Source organism: Propithecus coquereli, unplaced genomic scaffold (assembly GCF_000956105.1).
Source record: "Propithecus coquereli isolate 6110/MARCELLA unplaced genomic scaffold, Pcoq_1.0 Scaffold673, whole genome shotgun sequence".
In the NCBI taxonomy this organism is placed as follows: Eukaryota; Metazoa; Chordata; class Mammalia; order Primates; family Indriidae; genus Propithecus; species Propithecus coquereli.
In genome coordinates this window covers 654,882-672,874 of record NW_012152763.1, presented here as the reverse complement: position 1 = coordinate 672,874, position 17,993 = coordinate 654,882, and the positions used below count along the sequence as shown (strand labels likewise).

At 56.2% G+C, this 17,993-nt stretch overlaps 1 protein-coding gene across 1 annotated transcript in view; it reads left to right on the top strand.

Annotated features, from left to right (window-relative positions):
• Nucleotides 1-17,993, top strand: part of INPP5A (inositol polyphosphate-5-phosphatase, 40kDa) — a 180,749-nt gene that overhangs the window by 127,539 nt on the left and 35,217 nt on the right. Inside the window, exons 7-9 of the mRNA XM_012660676.1 lie at nucleotides 686-738; nucleotides 2,312-2,431; nucleotides 15,400-15,484. Of these exons, the coding sequence (XP_012516130.1) occupies nucleotides 686-738; nucleotides 2,312-2,431; nucleotides 15,400-15,484 (258 nt within the window). The remainder of the gene's footprint in view (nucleotides 1-685; nucleotides 739-2,311; nucleotides 2,432-15,399; nucleotides 15,485-17,993) is intronic.

Genomic DNA, 17,993 nt, shown 5'->3' with positions numbered 1-17,993 from the left:
CCGAAGCTTTGTGTCTGCCAAGGGCCTGGCTCTGCCCTTCTCATGTGGCACCTGTGGCTGCGTCCCTGGAGGGAGGAGCAGTGCGTCCTCGTGTGGTGGGAGGCCGGAGGGTGAGAGGCCGAGCGCTGGGCAAGCCCCCATCGATCACCTGTAAAGGCCCCACCTCTTACTTTGACGGTGGTGGTTAAGTCTCAGCACACGGCCTGGGGCACATTCAGAGTATAATACCGGCTCTGCGGCGGGACCAGTCTGTTGCCAAGGCCCCAGGCTCGCCGCTGTCGAGTGGGCTCACCAGCTTCGGACTCCTCGCTGCTGTGGGCGCAAACCAGCCGCCAGGGTGCCTTGCTGGGAGTGCCCGGGAGCTTCTCTGGTTCGGCCGCAGTGTCCGCGCTCCATCTGGGCGCTCTCTGGGCACCTGCAGGCTCCCGCGGCTTTCCTGCAGCAGCTCTTGCGCTGGGAGCAGGGCTCCGGGGAGAGCGGGCTGCCATTTTTCTTGGAAGCGTAAGCAGCCCATGTAAGCATTTTGTGTATCATACATGAGCATTTCAGTTCTTTTCGGCAGAGAACACTAAATGCTGAAAGATTAAAACTGTTTTTCCTGTTTGAAAAAGCACCTTATTTGCTTCTTTGGGTGTGTAGGAGTCACGTTCCTCTCTCCTCATCCGTGCGCCTGTTTGTTTTTCAGTGCAAATGGTCGAGAAAAGGCTTCATCCGGACAAGGTGGTGCATCGCTGACTGGTAAGTTGTCCTGTGTCCGTCTCTGCTTTGGGAACTTCCAGAGTGTTCTTTGTCCTGTGCGCTTTGCACAAGTGGCGTCTTGCACTTGTCTCGCCGAAGGCCCTGTTGACTTCGCACGGGGACCCGGCTGCCTCGACTGACCCCTCGCTCTGACCTTGTCTGTTCCCGGTGGGGCCGGACACCACAGGCGTCCCCCATCCCTCAGGCGTCCGGGCGCTCTGCCCAGATGCAGAACCACTGTCGAAGGCCAGGCCCCTCTCCCAAGCATGAGAGTAGCGCTCGCCAGAGCCCCCGCAGGAGCAGGCGCATAGTTAAATCGCGTGGCTTGGCCCGGCGGCCTGTGCTGTCGGGGTCCGAGCACGGAGAGCAGCCGTGCCTGGCTGGGCTGTCGCCGGCTGGGCTTCCTGCTCCGTGCGCAGCACTTGCCTGTCCTGCGTGGTAAGGCAGGTCAGAGACGTGTGACCCGGCTTCCCAACGTGGTTTCCGGGATTCCTGGCCTGCCCCTCGGGTGTGTGAATCCCGCGTGGATGCCGTTTCTGTTCTGCACAGCTGCGCTGCACGAGCTGTCTGCTGCTGTTTGACAGATCACCCCAAACCTGGCAGCTCTTAAGAAACAGACACTGAGCAGGTCGCAGTTTCCGCAGCTCAGGGTCGGGGGTGGCTCGGCAGGCCCTGGCCTCCCTGGAGCCGGGGGACCTGCTTCCAAGCTCACCCTCGGGGCTCTGGTGGAGGCCTTGTCACTCAGGACGGGGCGTCCCCAGGGATCAAGGTCTCCAGAGAGCGAGGGGGACAAGGTGTCGGAGATGGAGCCGCCATCCTGTGACCCACACCCTGCTGCACTTGGCCCTCGGTCACAGTGACCAAGCCCGGCTCTCTGTGGGGCCACGCAGGGCATGGATGGCCAGGCGGGGTCAGCGGGTCACCCTGGGGGCTCGAGGAGGGAGGGCCGGCCTGTGACTCCTGCCGAGGGAGAGGGGTCAGGGGACGCCAGCATCTCCAGCGGAGGGGGCCTTGCGGACGGTGTCAGGACAGTGCCGTGCACTGCACTAACCTCCCCTGGGGAGGGGACGTGTCCCTGCCAGCTGGCCTCACCGAGCTCTGGTGCCTGGAGGCCAATGGCAGGTGCCCCGGGGCCTGGGTTTGTCCTTGGGGCTGTGAGCTTGGGGGTTTCTTTTGGGAGTGAAAGGAGACACAGTCCTCGCACCCCTGCCCCACACCACAGGTCCCCGGCAGGACGCAGTTGCACTGGGAATTGGGGTGCTGAGTCTGGGGGCTGGGGGGCTCCCTCTTCCTTCTAGCGTAGTCCACAGCTGAGGACAGTGTCCGCAATCGTAAGTCCTTAACTTTAAAGAAAAATGGCTGGGTTTTCACCTGGCTGAGTAACTACACTTGTGTAGATGCGCTAAGGCTTACCTGCGGGTCTCCGGCCCTCTGGCCTCACGGGAGGACAGGTGGGTGAACAGGTGCCCGGGCTCAGGCAGCTCCACACTGAGGATGCTGGAGCCAGCCACGTCCTGGGGACTCCTCAGGACCTGGAGGCCCCTGGTGACGTGTCCTTCTCTCTTCGGTGCAGTGCCTTCGACCTGGTGAACATCCATCTCTTCCACGATGCTTCCAATTTAGTCGCCTGGGAAACAAGCCCTTCCGTGTACTCGGGCATCCGGCACAAGGCTCTGGGCTATGTGTTGGACAGGTAGGTGCTGGGCTGTCGCCCTCCTGCCAGCCACGTCCGGAAAGGGCCGTGGCTCGTTCTCTTAAGCCCCTTTCCTGGTCTGCCTGCTGGTGCCACTGCAGGACAGAGCTGACACCGGCGGGGCCTCTCCTCGCTGGAGCCCCACTCCCTCCATCCGTGTCTGTGGTGAGCACAGCCTGGCCGTGGCCCACGTGGGCTCCCTGCCTACTCCCCATGTTCCTCCTGCCTTCCTCACAGGGCCCCGCACAGGGAGTTGGGAGGGGCTTCCCATCCCTGTGCTGCTGTAAGCCAGGCCCGCGGCTGTTGGTTCACCTTGGTGGCCAAGCCACCCTCGTTCCAGGAGGAGCAGGATGAGCCCGAGGGCCCTGCGGTCTGGTCCTGTCCCCGCCCGGCTGTGAGGGAGCTCCTGGTGCTGGCCGCCCCCGCCAGGCCCTCGCAGAGGAAACAGGAGCGTGGGACCTGCACGCGGGGCCCAGCCCTCACCCTGTGCTTGGCTGCACCTTCCTCAGGGGCCTGCCCAGTGGGGCCTGTCACTGACAGGGCCCAATGACAGCCTGTGACCCTGGGACCGGCCCTGGGCGCCCTCCCTGGGCAGGGCATTGGCTGGCCAGGGAGCCAGGCCCTTGCCATAGGCCCGTCGGGAGTGGCTCCTCCTGCCCTGCTCGTGTGTCCTTTCCTTCGAGGCACCGAGTTCCTCGGGGACCCCCGTGGAGCGAGGGGGTGGAGCTTGGTCCGTTATATCCGTCCATCTTGGTGACTTGGTGAGGTTGCCTGTGTGGTATGGCATTACAATGTGTCACTGCCCCAAACTGCCATGCCTCCACGGCCTCCAAGAAAGCATCCTTTGGGTTTGGGGCCACTTTCCAGCGTCTCTGCGTTCCCATGAATGGCTTCTGTGGCGCGTTCAGCCAGCCGCAGATCCGGACCTCCGCGGTGCGGGGCCGGGCCGCCGGCACAAAGGGGAGCTCTGCAGGAGTGGTGAGTGACGGCCCTTTCATCGGGCTGCTAACCTTTGGCAGCCACCAGCAGACTGCATTCTGCCGCGCCGACGGGGGAGGACAATGCCGCGCTGGCCCTTTGAATGGACGTTGCCACCAACAGTGCTGCATTCACGGTGTGGGGACTCTGAGACACAGGGAGACAGCAAGGAGGCTCCCGAGGGGACCCTGCCTTTCCCTGGTGCAGTCTCCCCGTGTGAAGTTCCCGTTGGAGCTGCAGGAGCCTGTGGCATCACAGCCGGGAGGGAAGGCAGGTTGGCCCCAGAGTCCCGTCCCCAGGACACCCTGTGCTGAAACTAGGTGCCCGGAACTGCCTTTGCAATTCTTTAAAAGTAAAAATACTCCAGAATGAAATGGTTATCTAAAAAAGAACTCCGAGACAAACTCTCTGAGTTTCACTCTTCAGAAGCTTGTGAGCGTCCACCAGCCGCAGCAGGAGCCACGGAGCAGTCCACCGCGCAGTTCCTCCCGGCTCATCCTCACACACCCTGTTCGTGTTCTTTGCACAGTTATGAGTTTTGTGCTATGAATCTCGTGTTACAAAAAGTTAAAAAAGACAACTCCCTGATTAGTGCAGAGTGCCAGGCCCAGGGAAGTCTTGGAGCCAGTGTTGGAGGGTCCGGGCGAGGTGTCAGAGCACCTATGTCGGGGCCGGGGGTCCCGGGACGGCCCTGGCCTCAGGCAGACCCTCCGGCACTGGGCAAGGCCGACACTCACACCTCCACCGCCTGCCCTCTGTGTGGCCCTGGCAGGCACTTAGCACTGAGCACACGTTGCGGGCCGACTGGGTCCCTCTCCCAGACACGCGGGTCAGCCCTCGGGGCATCCGGAGGGATTAGACCAGGATCTGCTCCGGCCTTCCTGGGCGCCAACCCTGAAACGTCTGAAATCTTCCCGAGCTTTCGGCCCGTGAAATGAGATTTTTTCCCTAAGTGACAGGACTCTTCTGTCTCCCTTTGAAATGTGGCCTGGCCTAGTTCAACGGAAACATTTTTACATTACAACTGTGAAATCTCGGCATAAAGCGCCCCTTTGTCCCCCCATTATTTTCTCACAAATACAGTCCATTGTCACAGTGCTGAAGTTAATTTGATCAACATTGGGACATTTAACTTTTATGTCCGGTCAAAAGAGTTGTTTCATGCTCATTTTGGGCATTCAAAGGAAATGATTGCCAGAAAAATAATGTCCCCTGAACAATCGGGAGCAATTAGTTTCCCAGGGAGAGGCGATGTGACGCCGACGCCCCAGCCCTGCTTTGTGGCTTTGTGGACGGTCATCAGTCAGCTGTCAGGCTGCTCAAAGACCCTCCGATCTAAATGTTTCTCTTTAGGCCGTTCCCAGAACTTGCCTCCCTGTTCAGCCAGCAAAAGAAAAGCCTCTGCGTCTCCAGGGAAAGGCAACCTTGGTGCTAAAGATCTGGGTCATTCCGGAACACTTCTGGCCACAGGGCTGTGTCTAGTGCTTATTTTATGGCTCTGTGTTTAGAGAACAAGTTGCAGGTGTCTTTGCTGGTTGTGTGCACATCCCAGTCAGGCATCCTTACCACCTGGGAGCCTCAGGGTGGTGTGGTCGTGTGTGTCTGGAGCCCCCCCCCGGTCCCTCATGGAGTCCCCGAAGCACACCTGACACTCATGGGGCGGCCCAGGTCGGCGCCCCTCTGCCACTTGTGCCGCTCCACAACTGAAGCCTCCAGACCTGCGCCAGGGTGCCACGGCGTTGGTTAGCGGCACTCTCGATTAGGGGGTGTCGTGTCCGGCTGCCGTCCCAGCAGAATGAGTTCACCGTGCCTTACATCTCGGATGATTGATGGAATTCGAATTAATAATATTTATTTTGTTGAAACTGTTTCAAGCATCCAGAAGAGTATAGAAGGTTGTGGTGGTGAAGTCACCACTTCCACTCAGCCATTGCTTTTACGTTCTGCCATGTTCGTCCCTTTGATAAGAAAGAAAACGTGGCTGCAGGGGTGCCCCTGCGTCCTCTGTCCTGAACCCTTCCTTGCCCCCCATGCTGTCCCCAGTCGAGGGCCTGTCATTCCTTTGCACCTTTCTGTCCCCTTATTGCACAAACATTTCGTTTTTATACTTTTGTTCTGTGTTATCATGCACGTGTGTGTAATTTATCTTCTTACAACATACACAAGCATCCATTAGCAACATGCTTTAGCTTTATGTGGGCAGCACCCAGCTATACACGTCCCTCTCTAGCCTGCGTTTCCGCTCAGTTGTGCAGGTGCAGCTGGCGGCTCCACCTTCCCCGCAGCTCTCCACCGCGACACTTGCCACCGTGTGCTCCCTGCTGCCTTGAGACGCGTTGGGTGGTTCTCAGTTTCCCGCTGACAAGCAGGATGACGTCTCTGCTGGACAGTGGGAGCGTCTCCAGCCCCCGAGCCTCACCCACACCCACCTGCACCCGGCCAGTCTGGGGAATGTGGGGCAATTTGTGTTTTCCCAAAACCAGTGAGGATGGGCATCGGTTCACGTGTCTGCTGGTGTCTGGTATGTCAGGGACAGCTTGGCCCCTGAGCTCGGCTGTTATTTTTTCTGCCAGATCTCTGAGGAATGAAGTGGCCTCCAGAGGTCGAGGTGCTTCTGTCCTGCACATGGTTTCTGTGATTTATGGTGGTGCCCGAGTGGAGTTTGAGAGGTGGTTCCCAGTATGTGGAAAAAGCATACTTGAAATCGTGGTGTTATGTTTGGAAAACATGGAAGTAGTAGCTGCCAGAGGAAGGCCCAGCGGGGTGTCCACAGTGGGCTCTCCATACCTGCTCCATCTGCCAACATTTCTGAGTGGGTGGCAGGCGTCTGCCAAAGGGCTGGCAGGTGTTGGGAAGGGTGGGCTTGCTGGCTGGCTGCGAGACCAGGTGAGCTCAGGCTTAGTCAGCTCAGGCTGCCCTGACCAGGTGCCGTGGCTGGCGGCACAACAGCAGATGCTCCTTTCTTGTGGTTCTGGAGGGTATGAGTCCAAGGTCAGGGTGCCGGCCTGGCCAGGGTCTGGTGAGTGCTCCTTCTCGGGCTGCACACGATGGCCCTTCCCTCTTGCCTGGTGGAGAGAGGAAAAGTGTGCTCTGGGGCTCTTTTCCTAGTTTAGGAGGACACCAGTCTCCTGGGTGAGGGCCCCACCCTCGTGCCCCCAGGCACTTGAGGGCAGCTTGCTGGGAGGCACAGGTGGAGAACTCAGGGAAGTTTGAGGGCACTAGCCTGGGGTCAGTGGGCCAGTCAAGGAGCCCCTTGAGCATGGAAGTTGCTGGGACTTTACCTGGCATCCAGCTGAGCTGCTGCAAGGCGTCCCAGGTGTCTGTGCCAACCTGATGCTAACCCCAGTGCCTTCAGCACATTCTGCCTTTTTGCCTTTGCAGGTGACCATCTTTCCTTGGTGACTGCCTTGCTGTGTCTTAGACAAGCATCTCACCATGGGATCTATGGGGTCAGGAGCTCCGCCCTGGGGCTCAGGCTTCAGGAGGACAGCACACAGGGGGTGGGATGAAAAGTGCAGTCATGAAAAATAGTCTGTCAGTTTCTAGGAAGGTGAAAATCAACTGGTTGGTCTATTTATTTGCAGGGGGCAAGTTTATTTAAAATGGCTTAAATACATTTACAATGAAGCACTCAATTAGATACAATATTTTAAGAGAAACTTTTAAGTGATTAAATAACTCTAAAATGTTTTGGGTAGTTTTAGTAATTTTATATTGTTGATATTTTTGCTATTTAAAATTGTTTGACCAAAGCACGTAATCTCTACCATGAGAACCTGACTTCAGTCAATTCCCAATCATGCACAAACTATGCCTTTAAAAGAACAGTGCTTCAACATACACATCAATAAACATGACTCACCACATAAACAGAAGCAAAAACAAAAGCCATGGGATCACCTCAATAGATGCAGAAAAAGCATTCAACAAAATCCAGCAGCTTTCATGATAAAAACCCCTTAACAAACTAGGCATAAAGGGAGCATACCTCAAAATAATAAAAGTCATATATCACAGACCCACAGCCAACATCATGCTGAATGGGGAAAAGTTGAAAGCATTCCCCCTGAGAACTGGACCAAGACAAGGATGCCCACTGTCACCTCTTCTATTCAACGTAGGGCTGGAAGTCCTAGCCAAAGCAATCAGGCAAGAGAAAGAAAGAAAGGGCATCCAAATTGGGAAAGAGAAGGTCAAATTATCACTTTTCATTGACAGTATGATCTTGTATCTAGAAAATCCCAGAGACTCCACCAAAAGACTCCTGAATTGATAAATAAACTTAGCAAAGTCTCAGGTTACAAAATCAGTATACACAAATCAGTAGCATTTTTATATACTAGTAACAATCAAGCTGAGAGTCAAATCAAAGTCTCAATATCATTCATAATAGCTACAAAGAAAGCAAAATACCTAGAAATATAATTAGCCAAGTATGTGAAAAGTCTCTACAAAGAGAACTATGAAACACTGAGAAAAGAAATCTCAGATGACACAAAGAAGTGGAAAACTTATCATGCTCATGGATTGGTAGAATAAACATTGTTAAAATGTTCATACTACCCAGAGTGATTTACAGATTCAGTGCAATCCCCATCAAAATACCAATGTCATGTTTCACATATCTAGAAAAAATAATTCTACACTTCATTTGGAACCAAACAAGAACCCAAATAGCCAAAGCAATCCTAAGCAGAAAGAACAGATCGGGAAGCATCACATTACCAGACTTCAAACTACACTGCAAGGCTATAGTAACCAAAACAGCGAGGTACTGGTATAAAAGGAGATACATAGACCAATGGAACAGAATAGAGAACCTGAAATAAAACCTTCTGCCTACAACCAACTGATCTTCGGCAAAGCAGACAGTAGCACACTGAGGAAAGGAAGCCCTATTCAATAAATGGTGCTGGGAAAACGGGACAGCCACATGCAGAAGAATGAAACAGGACCCCTACCTCTCACCTTATACAAAAATAATTCAAGATGAATTAAAAACTTAAATGTAAATCATGAAACCATGACAATTCTAGAAGAAAACATAGGGAAAAACTCTTGTAGAATGTGACTTGATTAAATTAAAAAGCTTCTGCACAGCAAAGGAAATAATCAACAGAGCAAGTAGACAACCTACAGAATGGGAGAGAATATTTGCAAGCTGTACATCCAATAAAGGGCTAATAGCCAGAACCTACAAAGAACTCAAACAAATCAGCAAGAAAAAAGCAAACAATCCCATTACAAAGTGGGGAAAAGACATGAACAGAAGTTTTTCAAAAGAAAATAGACAGTCAACAAACAGATGAAAATATGCTCAACATCGCTAATCTTTGTGGAAATGCAAATTAAAACCACAATGAGATATCACCTTACCCCTGTCAGATTGGCCATTATTAAAAAGTCAAAAAACAGTAGGTGCTGGCGTGGATGCAGAGAAAAAGGAACATTTATACGCTGTTGGTGGGACTGAAAACTAGTACAGCCTCTATGGAAAACAGCACGGAGAGTCCTCAGAGAAATAAATGTAGACCTGGCATTCGCTCCAGAATTCCGCTACTGGGTATCTACCCAAAGGAAAAGAAGTTATTTTATCAAAAATAATCTGTACTCAAATGTTTATTGCAGCACAATTCACAATCACGAAGATGTGGAATCAACCTAAGTGCCCATCAGTTCATGAGTGGATAAAGAAAATGTGGTGTACGGACACCACGGAGCACTACTCAGCCGTAAAAAGGAAAGAAATAATGTCTCTTTCAGCAGCGTGGATGGAACTGGAGACCGTTACCCTAAGTGAAGTATCTCAGGAATGGAAAAGCGAACACTGCGTGTTCTCACTGACGATTGGGAGCTGAGTGATGGCTGCACATGGGCACAAAGAGACGTAAAGGACGTTGGACTCCAAGAAGGAGGGGGATGGGGGTAAAAGCCCACCTGTCAGGTACAGTGAACACCGTTCTGGCGATGGGCACAATAAAAGCCGTGACTTAAGCGTTGTAAAAGGTATCTTCTGTGTGACAAAAACTTTTGTATCCCCTTCATATTTTGAAATCAAAACATAAATGAAAGTACAGTGCTGAAGGTGTTAGTGTAGCCTTCAGTGGCTAAAAAATGAAAAAGGAAAGAGAAAAACCAGCTCTTCTGCGTGTTGGAATCACTGGAGGTCTGTGACCGCCGTCTCCCGGGCTGTTCGCTGGCCAGACCACGTCCGCTGCCCGCGGCACAGAGGGAAAGTGGTCCGGGCACGTGTGCCGTGGCTGTGCCCGGCGGGACTGCTCAGCTGCCCTCCTGCTTCCTGCCCTGTCTGCCGAGACCCTCCCAGGGGTCCGAGGCATGGCAGCCCCCTCCATGTTCCGCCTGCCGTGTCAGGGAAGTGCCGCAGCTGGAAATGTCATTTCTGAATCTGTGACTCTGTCCCCGTCGTCATTCCAACCCGCGGGGTCCCGGGCACTCTGGCCGGCAGCGCCTCTCCCAGCTCTGTCGCACGAGGAAACCACCTGTCAAAACACAGACACCATTTTCAAGGCCTAAAAAATTGATTTTATGGCTCTTCTTGTAATTCTCTTTCCGAATTAGGCACATGGTATTGATGTGGGCCCACTTTTTAATCATAATAGCCACTGACAAGGCAATTAATTTTAAAACAACTCTTCTTCCCCCCGCTCCAAATGGCACTATATTGAAATTAAAAGTGAGCTCCGTGAGGGCAGCAAGCTGGGCACTCAGGTGATTGCCTCGGCCCGTGACAGCCCCTTCATCTTGCTGCGACCTTTAGCGGCGGCTCCTGTTATTAATTGGCTCAGGCTCTTACATCAGAAAGAGCAGGGCAAGGAAAGTGTGATAAAGTTTAGGTTTTCAATGATAGTCTCGCAGGATGCTAGACATGCCGACGAAATCGCGTCACAGGTCATTGCAGGCCCACCGCATGTCACCCAGTGGCTTTCTCTGGAAGGAGAACTGGCGGGGCCTGGTCAGTGGCTGTCCCTGTGAGTGGGCAATTGCCCAAACCCCGTAGAGCGAGGAAAGGCCCAGGAGTAGCGTTCTCTCCCTCCCTCCCTCCCTCTCTCTCTCTCTCTCTCTCTCTCTCTCTCTCTCTCTCTCTCTCTCTCTCTCTCTCTTTTTCACTCTTTCTCTCTCTCTTTCACTCTTTCTCTCTAAACACTCTGGAACTTTTTGAAGTTTGTTCAGCCAAATATTAAAACGGAAATTTAGGGCTGGGCACAGTGGCTCACACCTATAATCCCAGCACTTTGGGAGGCTGAGGCAGGAGGATGCTTGAGCCTAGGAGTCTGAGATTGCTGTGAGCTAGGCTGACGCCACCGCACTCCAGCCTGGGTGACAGAGCAAGACCCTGTTTCTAAAAAACAAAACAAAAAGCTGAAATCTGTTCGTTTTTAAGAAAGGAATGGAATTTACGTTTAATTAGCCAAGTGGCCGCTTGCTTCTGTGATTTGCCCTCAGAGCGTCACCCGTGGGCCTTTCCTCGTCGTTCGTTTGCTCCCCTCAGAAGGTCAAGGTCAGAACAGTGAAGCTTGCTGCCCTGTCAGGATCTGAACTTGTCACATGAGATCACGCAGAGTCGCTGACACTCGGGGACTCACTGTGACGTCCTGCAGGCGCTTTGCCAGGCTGTTCTCACTCAGACCCGACTTGCTTTGTATTTCCCGTGGCTGGGAACGTGGCGGCGCCTCACCGATCGCGGAAGCGTGCAGCGTTCCCGTCCTCCGGCACAGAGCTTGGGCGTGGTCTCAGCATATCCTACTGGAATGGACTGGATTCTGGGAACTGAGCTTTAATCTAAATGTGTTTGGCTCCGGGAATAGTTAAGACTTGCTGAGCCGAGTTCACGCCCTTCCCTGCTGCACAGCGGACCCCGCGCGGTCGCCTCCTGCCCGCGTGTGCTCGCAGAGGGAATCCGGGTGACAGTTGGCTTCTCGTGTGTGGTATGTGCACATGCCCCACATATGTGACGCGTGGCTTTTGACATGTACCTGCGGTCACACACGGTGCGGTTAAGTTCACCTTCACGCTCACCGGTGTCACGTGAAGCCTGAGAGACACCGAGGGACACTGAGAAGGCAGCAGTGGCTTCGTCTGCTAGTCCAGACGTTTCCGCACCTTCCACACCGGATCTTTCTGGGAGTGGGCGCGCCCCTGCTTTCTAACACGCAGGCGTTGACATTGCAAAAGCATGGAGCCCGCAGCTGTCTTGGCGTGCGAAGGGTCCCTGCCCCCCTGCAGCCACCCCTCAGCGCAAGGTCAGGCTAGGGGTTCGCTGTGGTTTGGCTTTTCTCTAAAAAGTAAGAAGAAAGAAAAGAAAACGGAGCAAAGTTTGGCTGAGTGCTCTTGCCGGGAAGAGGGCGTGTGATGCCAACTGACCTCTCCGACCCCCACCTTGCCCACGACCCTGGACTGGCTGTGTCCCTGTCCCCGCGTTCCTCTGGATCTGCCTCTGCAGGGCGTTTCAGGACAATCGTGTGAGCAGAGCAGCACCTCCGCCTGCCCCGCACGATCTCCATCGAGCTGCCCTGGGAGCCACACGCAGGAGACAGCGAGAGAGCTCACAGAGGGTCTGGGGCCTGGCCCGGAGCCCCCGCTGCCCCCGAGTGTGCAGACACACGTGGCCTTCGGCCCCTCAGCCACCTACAGGTGTGTCACTGCTGAAGCTCCAGAAGCAAAGCCCGGGATCTGAGCCGCACTTGGGCCCTGGGCTGCCTGAGTGGACAGGTGCGTGCCCTGTGCAGGGGGGCACAGCTCTTGGGTGCCCAGGGTGAGGTGAGGGGTGAAGACCACAGCCCGCGAGATGCTGCGCCCAGGCGGGGAGGGCAGCCGGCGAGCGCCGCGGGAGGAGAGAGCCACTGCCGTTGGCTTCCAGCAGGCAGGGGCGCATTTCCCTGAGGTCCCGTCTGTCTCTGTGGGGCTCTGAGCCTCCTCCGGACACCGTGTTCTGTCGTCGGCCGCAGTGGCTGTCTGTGCCCCTCTGCAGGGTGGGGCATTCTCGCAAGCCGATGCCACTTTCCTGCGGCCAGAAACCAGGCAGCATATTGAGCCGTGAATAATACCAGTCGTGGCTTTAGAAAGAGCAGTGTCATAGCACCGTGGTGCCCCTGTTCCTCGGTGCCTGTGGTCCTGGGCGGCTTGAGCAGCACCTCTGGAGTTGGGTCCACTGAAGGGCGTCACCCTTAGCTGGTGGAGCCGGAGCACCTCACAAAAGCAAAGCGCATCCCTGTCTTCCCTTTCCCACTGGGGCCGCGGTGCGCGTCGTCTGGACCCCGATCTTCATGAGATGGGCCGCGAAGGATGGAGACCCCCGTCCTCATCAGATAGAAGCCCCCAGGACGAGACCCCAGCGTGCGTGAGGTAGAAGACCTGAAGCCCCTGAGGCACGTGTCTTGTCGGGACTTGCACGAGACCTTTCAGGGAGCCAACACATGTTTTCTGCGGGTTTTCTTTCCTTCTAAGGATGTCCAACAGCAGATAATAAAAGTTTTTTAAAGGTAGTTTCGGTGTGTTGTGCTGAAAGGCTGTGAGCCGCCTGCGGGCAGGGCCCTGTCCTCTCCACCGCGAGGCCGAGGGAGGGAGGGAGGTGAGGAGTTAGGAGGAGGCTGAGGGGTCCCGAACAGGCCGAGGCCCTCACCCCCGGCCCCCCTTCCTCTGAAGAAAGGTTTAGTTTTAACACAAGTTAGTGAGGTTACTGGCTGGTCTGCATTAGTAGTAACAGTTCCTCCCAATGTGTCACTTCTCTTCAAATTAATGTTAAAGTTGAATTAATGTTAAAAGGGAAAGTTCCTCCAATTGAAAAGGAAAAAGGATTTTTTGTGGGATTTGGCAAGAGGATATGGTATTTAATTTGCAAGGGGAATTTGAAATAGCTGAGACCATTTTTAAAAGAATTGTCAACAAGAAGGGCTTCCCTATAAAAAGCCGCGTTAATTGAAACAAAGACCGCAGGAAGCACAGACGGTCTCAACCAGACCTGCTGTAGGGAGTTTTCTGTCACGTCACCGACTTGGTGGGAAGAGGGTTGAACATCTAATAAACGGTGGGGATCAATGGACCATCACTTGGGAAATCAATAAGCGCAGATCCCTGCTCTGCACTGTAATTCCAGACGGATTAAAGGATAACCCTGAAAACTCCGCCGTGCAGATAAAGCGGGGGGCTCTGGGCGCGTCAGCCGGGTGGCGGGTGGGTGTGACGGGCTGATGGGCCGTCTGACAGAGCCGCGTCCTCAGCAGACAAAGCATTTCCTTCCAGAACGTATAGGGCACGGCTGGAGAGCACAAAGGACGAGGCAGGCAGGGAAGTAGAGGAACAGGCTGGGAGCCGGCGGTCACACGGGAAGCGCAGATTCAGCCGCGCGTAGACTTGGCCTCACCGCAGCTGAGGGCGCACAAGACAGAAATGACGTTTCCCCCCAGAAAGTCGATGAAACAATGGCGACTTCACCCACTCTAAGTCACGAAGGTGTGGACTGCCAGCTGCTCCAGCCTCCCCTCCCCCGGCCCGGAAGCTTCCGGAAGGTGCAGAGCGGGACAGTGGCTGTGGCAGCTTCGTTCTTCAGGGCGCTGTGCTTCAGGAGCTGCTGTAGGGCGACACAGAACAGGCTGCGGAAGCCGGAAACAGGAGGCAGTCTGCTCGTGCGTCAGCGCTGGGCTCTCCAGCCAGAGCATCCAGCTGGAAAAGGCCGCGTCAGCGAGCATGTGGCTGCCCGCTCTGTCTCCGCCTGCACCCTGGCGCCCCTTCTCCAGCTCTGGGAAGGTGCGGCGCCCAACCACAGTGCCCTCCCCGGGGCTGGCAGACAGCGGTGCACGGCTGCCCGGAGCAGGAATCGCAAGGCCCAGCAGCTGGCGCATGGGGGCTTCGCGGTGGCTCAGGAGAAGTTCTGGAGTTGATCTAATTAAGAGGTTTCCCTGGCTTTGGCCTGAACAAGAACATCAAAAACAGAAACGCTCAGTCCGTTTCCAAACGCAGCGTCTGAAAGTCGCCCTGGGAGCTGCCTGTCCTGAGTGCCTCCCAGGTGGAGTCGCAGCAGATGGCGCGAGTGAGGCCGGGGCTGGCAGGACGGGCTCTGGCAGCAGGAACGTCCTTCCCTGCAGGTCACGTTTCCGGCCGCTGAGGGCCCTGTTAGCAAATTCCCTGTTGCAGATAGTTCTCGTCTTGCTTCCAAATTGGAAGCACCCGGCCTCTTACTCTGCCTGAAGCCAGCGGTGCTTATCAGCCACGTTGCCGCGGTGGGGCGAGTGTGGATTTGGGGGTGAGCGAGGGAGGTCTGCTGCTTTCCTTCGGAAGTTGTGTCTGTGAGGGAAACCGCCTCACGTACCGCTCTGGGACAGTTGCTGTGTGTGTGTTCTTCGGTGGGAAAATCTTTATGAAACCGATTGTGATTGAGCTAAATATGTGGAAAATTTTTTTTGAAGAATACTTTTAGCACCTCCTAGCTAATGCATACACGCTCACGCATGTCTGTATGCAGCCGCCCGCACTTGGTAACTTTGAAGTGTCCAGGCGGGCGCCAGGACAGGGCGGAGCCCGCGCCTCTGACTTGCGCGGTGCCGGCCTTGGCGTGTGCGGAGCCTCCCGCCTTCACCGGACACGCCCCGCAGTTGCTCCGCTTCTCCCGCACTCGCTCCGCTTCTCCCGCACTCGGCGTTTTCTCACCCGTGCTCCCCCACCGGCCCTGTCCTCCTCGGTGGGGCCGCAGCTTCCACGAACTTGACTCCCTGCCGCCATGGCCCAGGGGATGAGGACACAGTGGAGACCTGGCTGTGCCTCATCCTCCACGTGTGCCCGTGTTGGGGAGAGATGGCCACGTGTTAGCAGTGGTCTCTGTGCTAAGTTCTGGTGGCACAAAGCAGCAATCACATGGTTTCCCTGCAGTGGGAGATGGCGGGGAGTGCGTGGCGGGGAGCGTGGCGGACACTCTGCAGCCGTGTGGGTGGGTAGCGTCAGCACACCCAGTGACCTCTGTCTCCCTTCCTCCCCAGGATCATCGATCAGCGGTTCGAGAAAGCGTCCTACTTTGTGTTCGGCGACTTCAACTTCCGGCTGGACGCCAAGTCTGTCGTGGAGGTAGGTGCCACGTCCCCTCTCAGCCAGGCCTTGCGCCCGCAGACTGTGCTGAGAAAAACGAGAGAAGGGACGCCATCCTTCCAGGCAATTCCGCTGTCCTCAGCCTCACTGGTTATGTTTTTTAAGGCAAAAACTCCTGATAAAGAAACATTTTTTACTGTCAGTAGAGGGGCTTTGGGTTGGCGTCCAAGGTGAGCTGGAGCCGCCACCATCAGACCACGCGCGGTCGTGCCCGGCAGGTTCTGATGTCAACGCTCAAGCCTACTCCTCCGTGTCCGCAGAGCTGGTGCCTGCCAAGCTCCTCTGACTGTCACCCAACTATATTTCTGATGTTTTTCCCCACTGAACATGCAAGAGCTGTAAATGCCCGCTTTTACCTCTGTGCAAACCAGTGCCTCTGTTTGGTCGTCTCGACCTTTGGGAGCTCGGAGTCGTGTGTGGCTCCTGGGTGTGCTCGAGGGCCCTGCGGTGACAGTGCAGCCGCAAACCACAGCCAGGACCACGCAGTGTGGCCGCAGGGTCAGATCCTGTGACGGGGGTCCCAGAGTGGGAAGCGAAGCCCCTGGCAGGGGCACGAGGGCCAACCTTCCTTTGTGGTGAGGCCCCCGCACGTGGGCGCCGGAACCTCAAGGCTGAGAGCTCTCGCGCGTGCCCCCTCCCCTCCCTGCTCTCATGTGACCTGGGCGAGGGCAGAGGCAGAAATGCGAACGTCTGAACCTGCACAGGGAGGGCTCGGCCACGCCGCACGTCCACGGTGGGGCTGTGGTGGAGCACGAGGACATGGCAGTCTGTGGCGGCGTCATCTCCCCCCAGCAGTCTCCGCACAAACACCATCACACGCTGACCTTCCGTCCTCAGCGGCCGGTTTCCTATGGACAGAGCTGAGCCGGCTTTTGCTGGGTCTGAGGTCCCTTTGGCCGAACGTGCAGTGAAATCCTCCGTGCTTTGTTCAGTGAAGCCGACGGCACCTGGCTGAGCGAGGCTTCACCGCGTGCGTGTGAATACTTGGCTACGTAGGTGGCTTTTCCTGAGTGTTCAGCGACTCCTAGTAGAGACCCGGCTTCACTGCCCGTGGGGAGGCCGCAGGGTATGTGCGGTTTTTACGGACCGATTGCCCGGGGACCGTGAACCCTTCGTTCACTCTGTGGGTTTCCTTCTCTCCTGAGGCTGCAGAGCTAACCGGTCTGACGACGGGTCCCGCAGGCGCCGCGCCCCTCGAGAGCTGGGGACTATGTGTGTCCTCACTGTTCAGGACACCAGCGAGGCCCAAGGCCCGGCCTCGCCAAGGTCTCCTGCGCTCGTCCTGAGCCACGGGGGTGCTCGAGCCACGCTGCCACCAGATTCGAACCTCCCAGCCCTGTACCTCTGCGCACGGTCATCTCTGACTCGTTGCTTGAGAACCAATGACCCTGCTGTGTGCAGGATGGTCTCTCCCACCCCGAGGCCTCCGCTCTGACGGGCGCGGCCGGCAGTGGAAGCAAAGAGCCCTTGGAAGAACAGCGCGGAGCAGCCCGGAGCGCCAGCGATCAGGAAAGGCCAGAGGAGCTTCCAGAGTGGCCTTTCCTCCTCACAGAACAAATGTCACGAGAAAGGCCGCCGTGTCCTCACTCGGGTCAGAGCTGTCACTGGGTAGCGCCTGGGCTGCCCGCGGGCGTGAGTCTCAGAGCCGCCGAGCCGTGAGGGGCCCGTGTGGGTGGGGGCGACACAGCTCGGGCAGTGGGGCCTTGCTTTCTCTCCCAAGTGGAAAAGGGGGAACCTCCGCCCTGAGTTTGGACGTGGGTGTGGCTGCAGGGCCCGGCATGTGCGGCACTTTTCCTTTGGCGGCGGCATTGCTCCCGCTGCTTCCTGAGGCAGCTGACAAACCAGCTGGGACGCGGGGCGGCTGCTGAGAAGCACGTCTCTGCAGGCCCTGAGGCGGGATTTCTCCACCGAACCACGTAGGCAGGTGGAGCCTGAGGTCCCGGCCTCGGTCCGTCCTGCCTTGGGCCCCAGCACAGGAAGGCGCCGTCCTCTCAGCCCCAGTTCGGGGCGCTGGAGACTGACCTCGCCACACTGCAGCTGCTTGTACCGTGGCTGACAAGCACCCTGAGCAGCTGAGGCGCCAAATTTTAAATTTCATCTCCACTCAGATCATACACGGCCACGTGGCCAGTGCCAGCCTGCTGGGCAGAGCAGTCTAGAAAATCTTTAATGCAGACGCAGGTGTTGGGGAGGCATTCCACCCGGCCCACTCCCTGCTGCGCCCCGTCCATCTCAGAACCGCAGCCCCAAGGTGGGCCAGGCGTGGGGTCTCCGGCAGCTCCCTCTCCTAATACACGGGCAGCGTGGCATGGTCTGCTCTGCAGATTCCCGTGGAAAAGAGGGGCCCGGGTTTCCCCGGGTGGGAGGAGAGAACACGGAGAAGACGCTCATAAGAGTCACTGGTGTCTGACCCCTCGTCTCAGACGCAGCTGTTTCTGAGCAAAAGGTCACGCTCCAGTGGCCCTGTGGGCAGGCGTGAGGCATGACG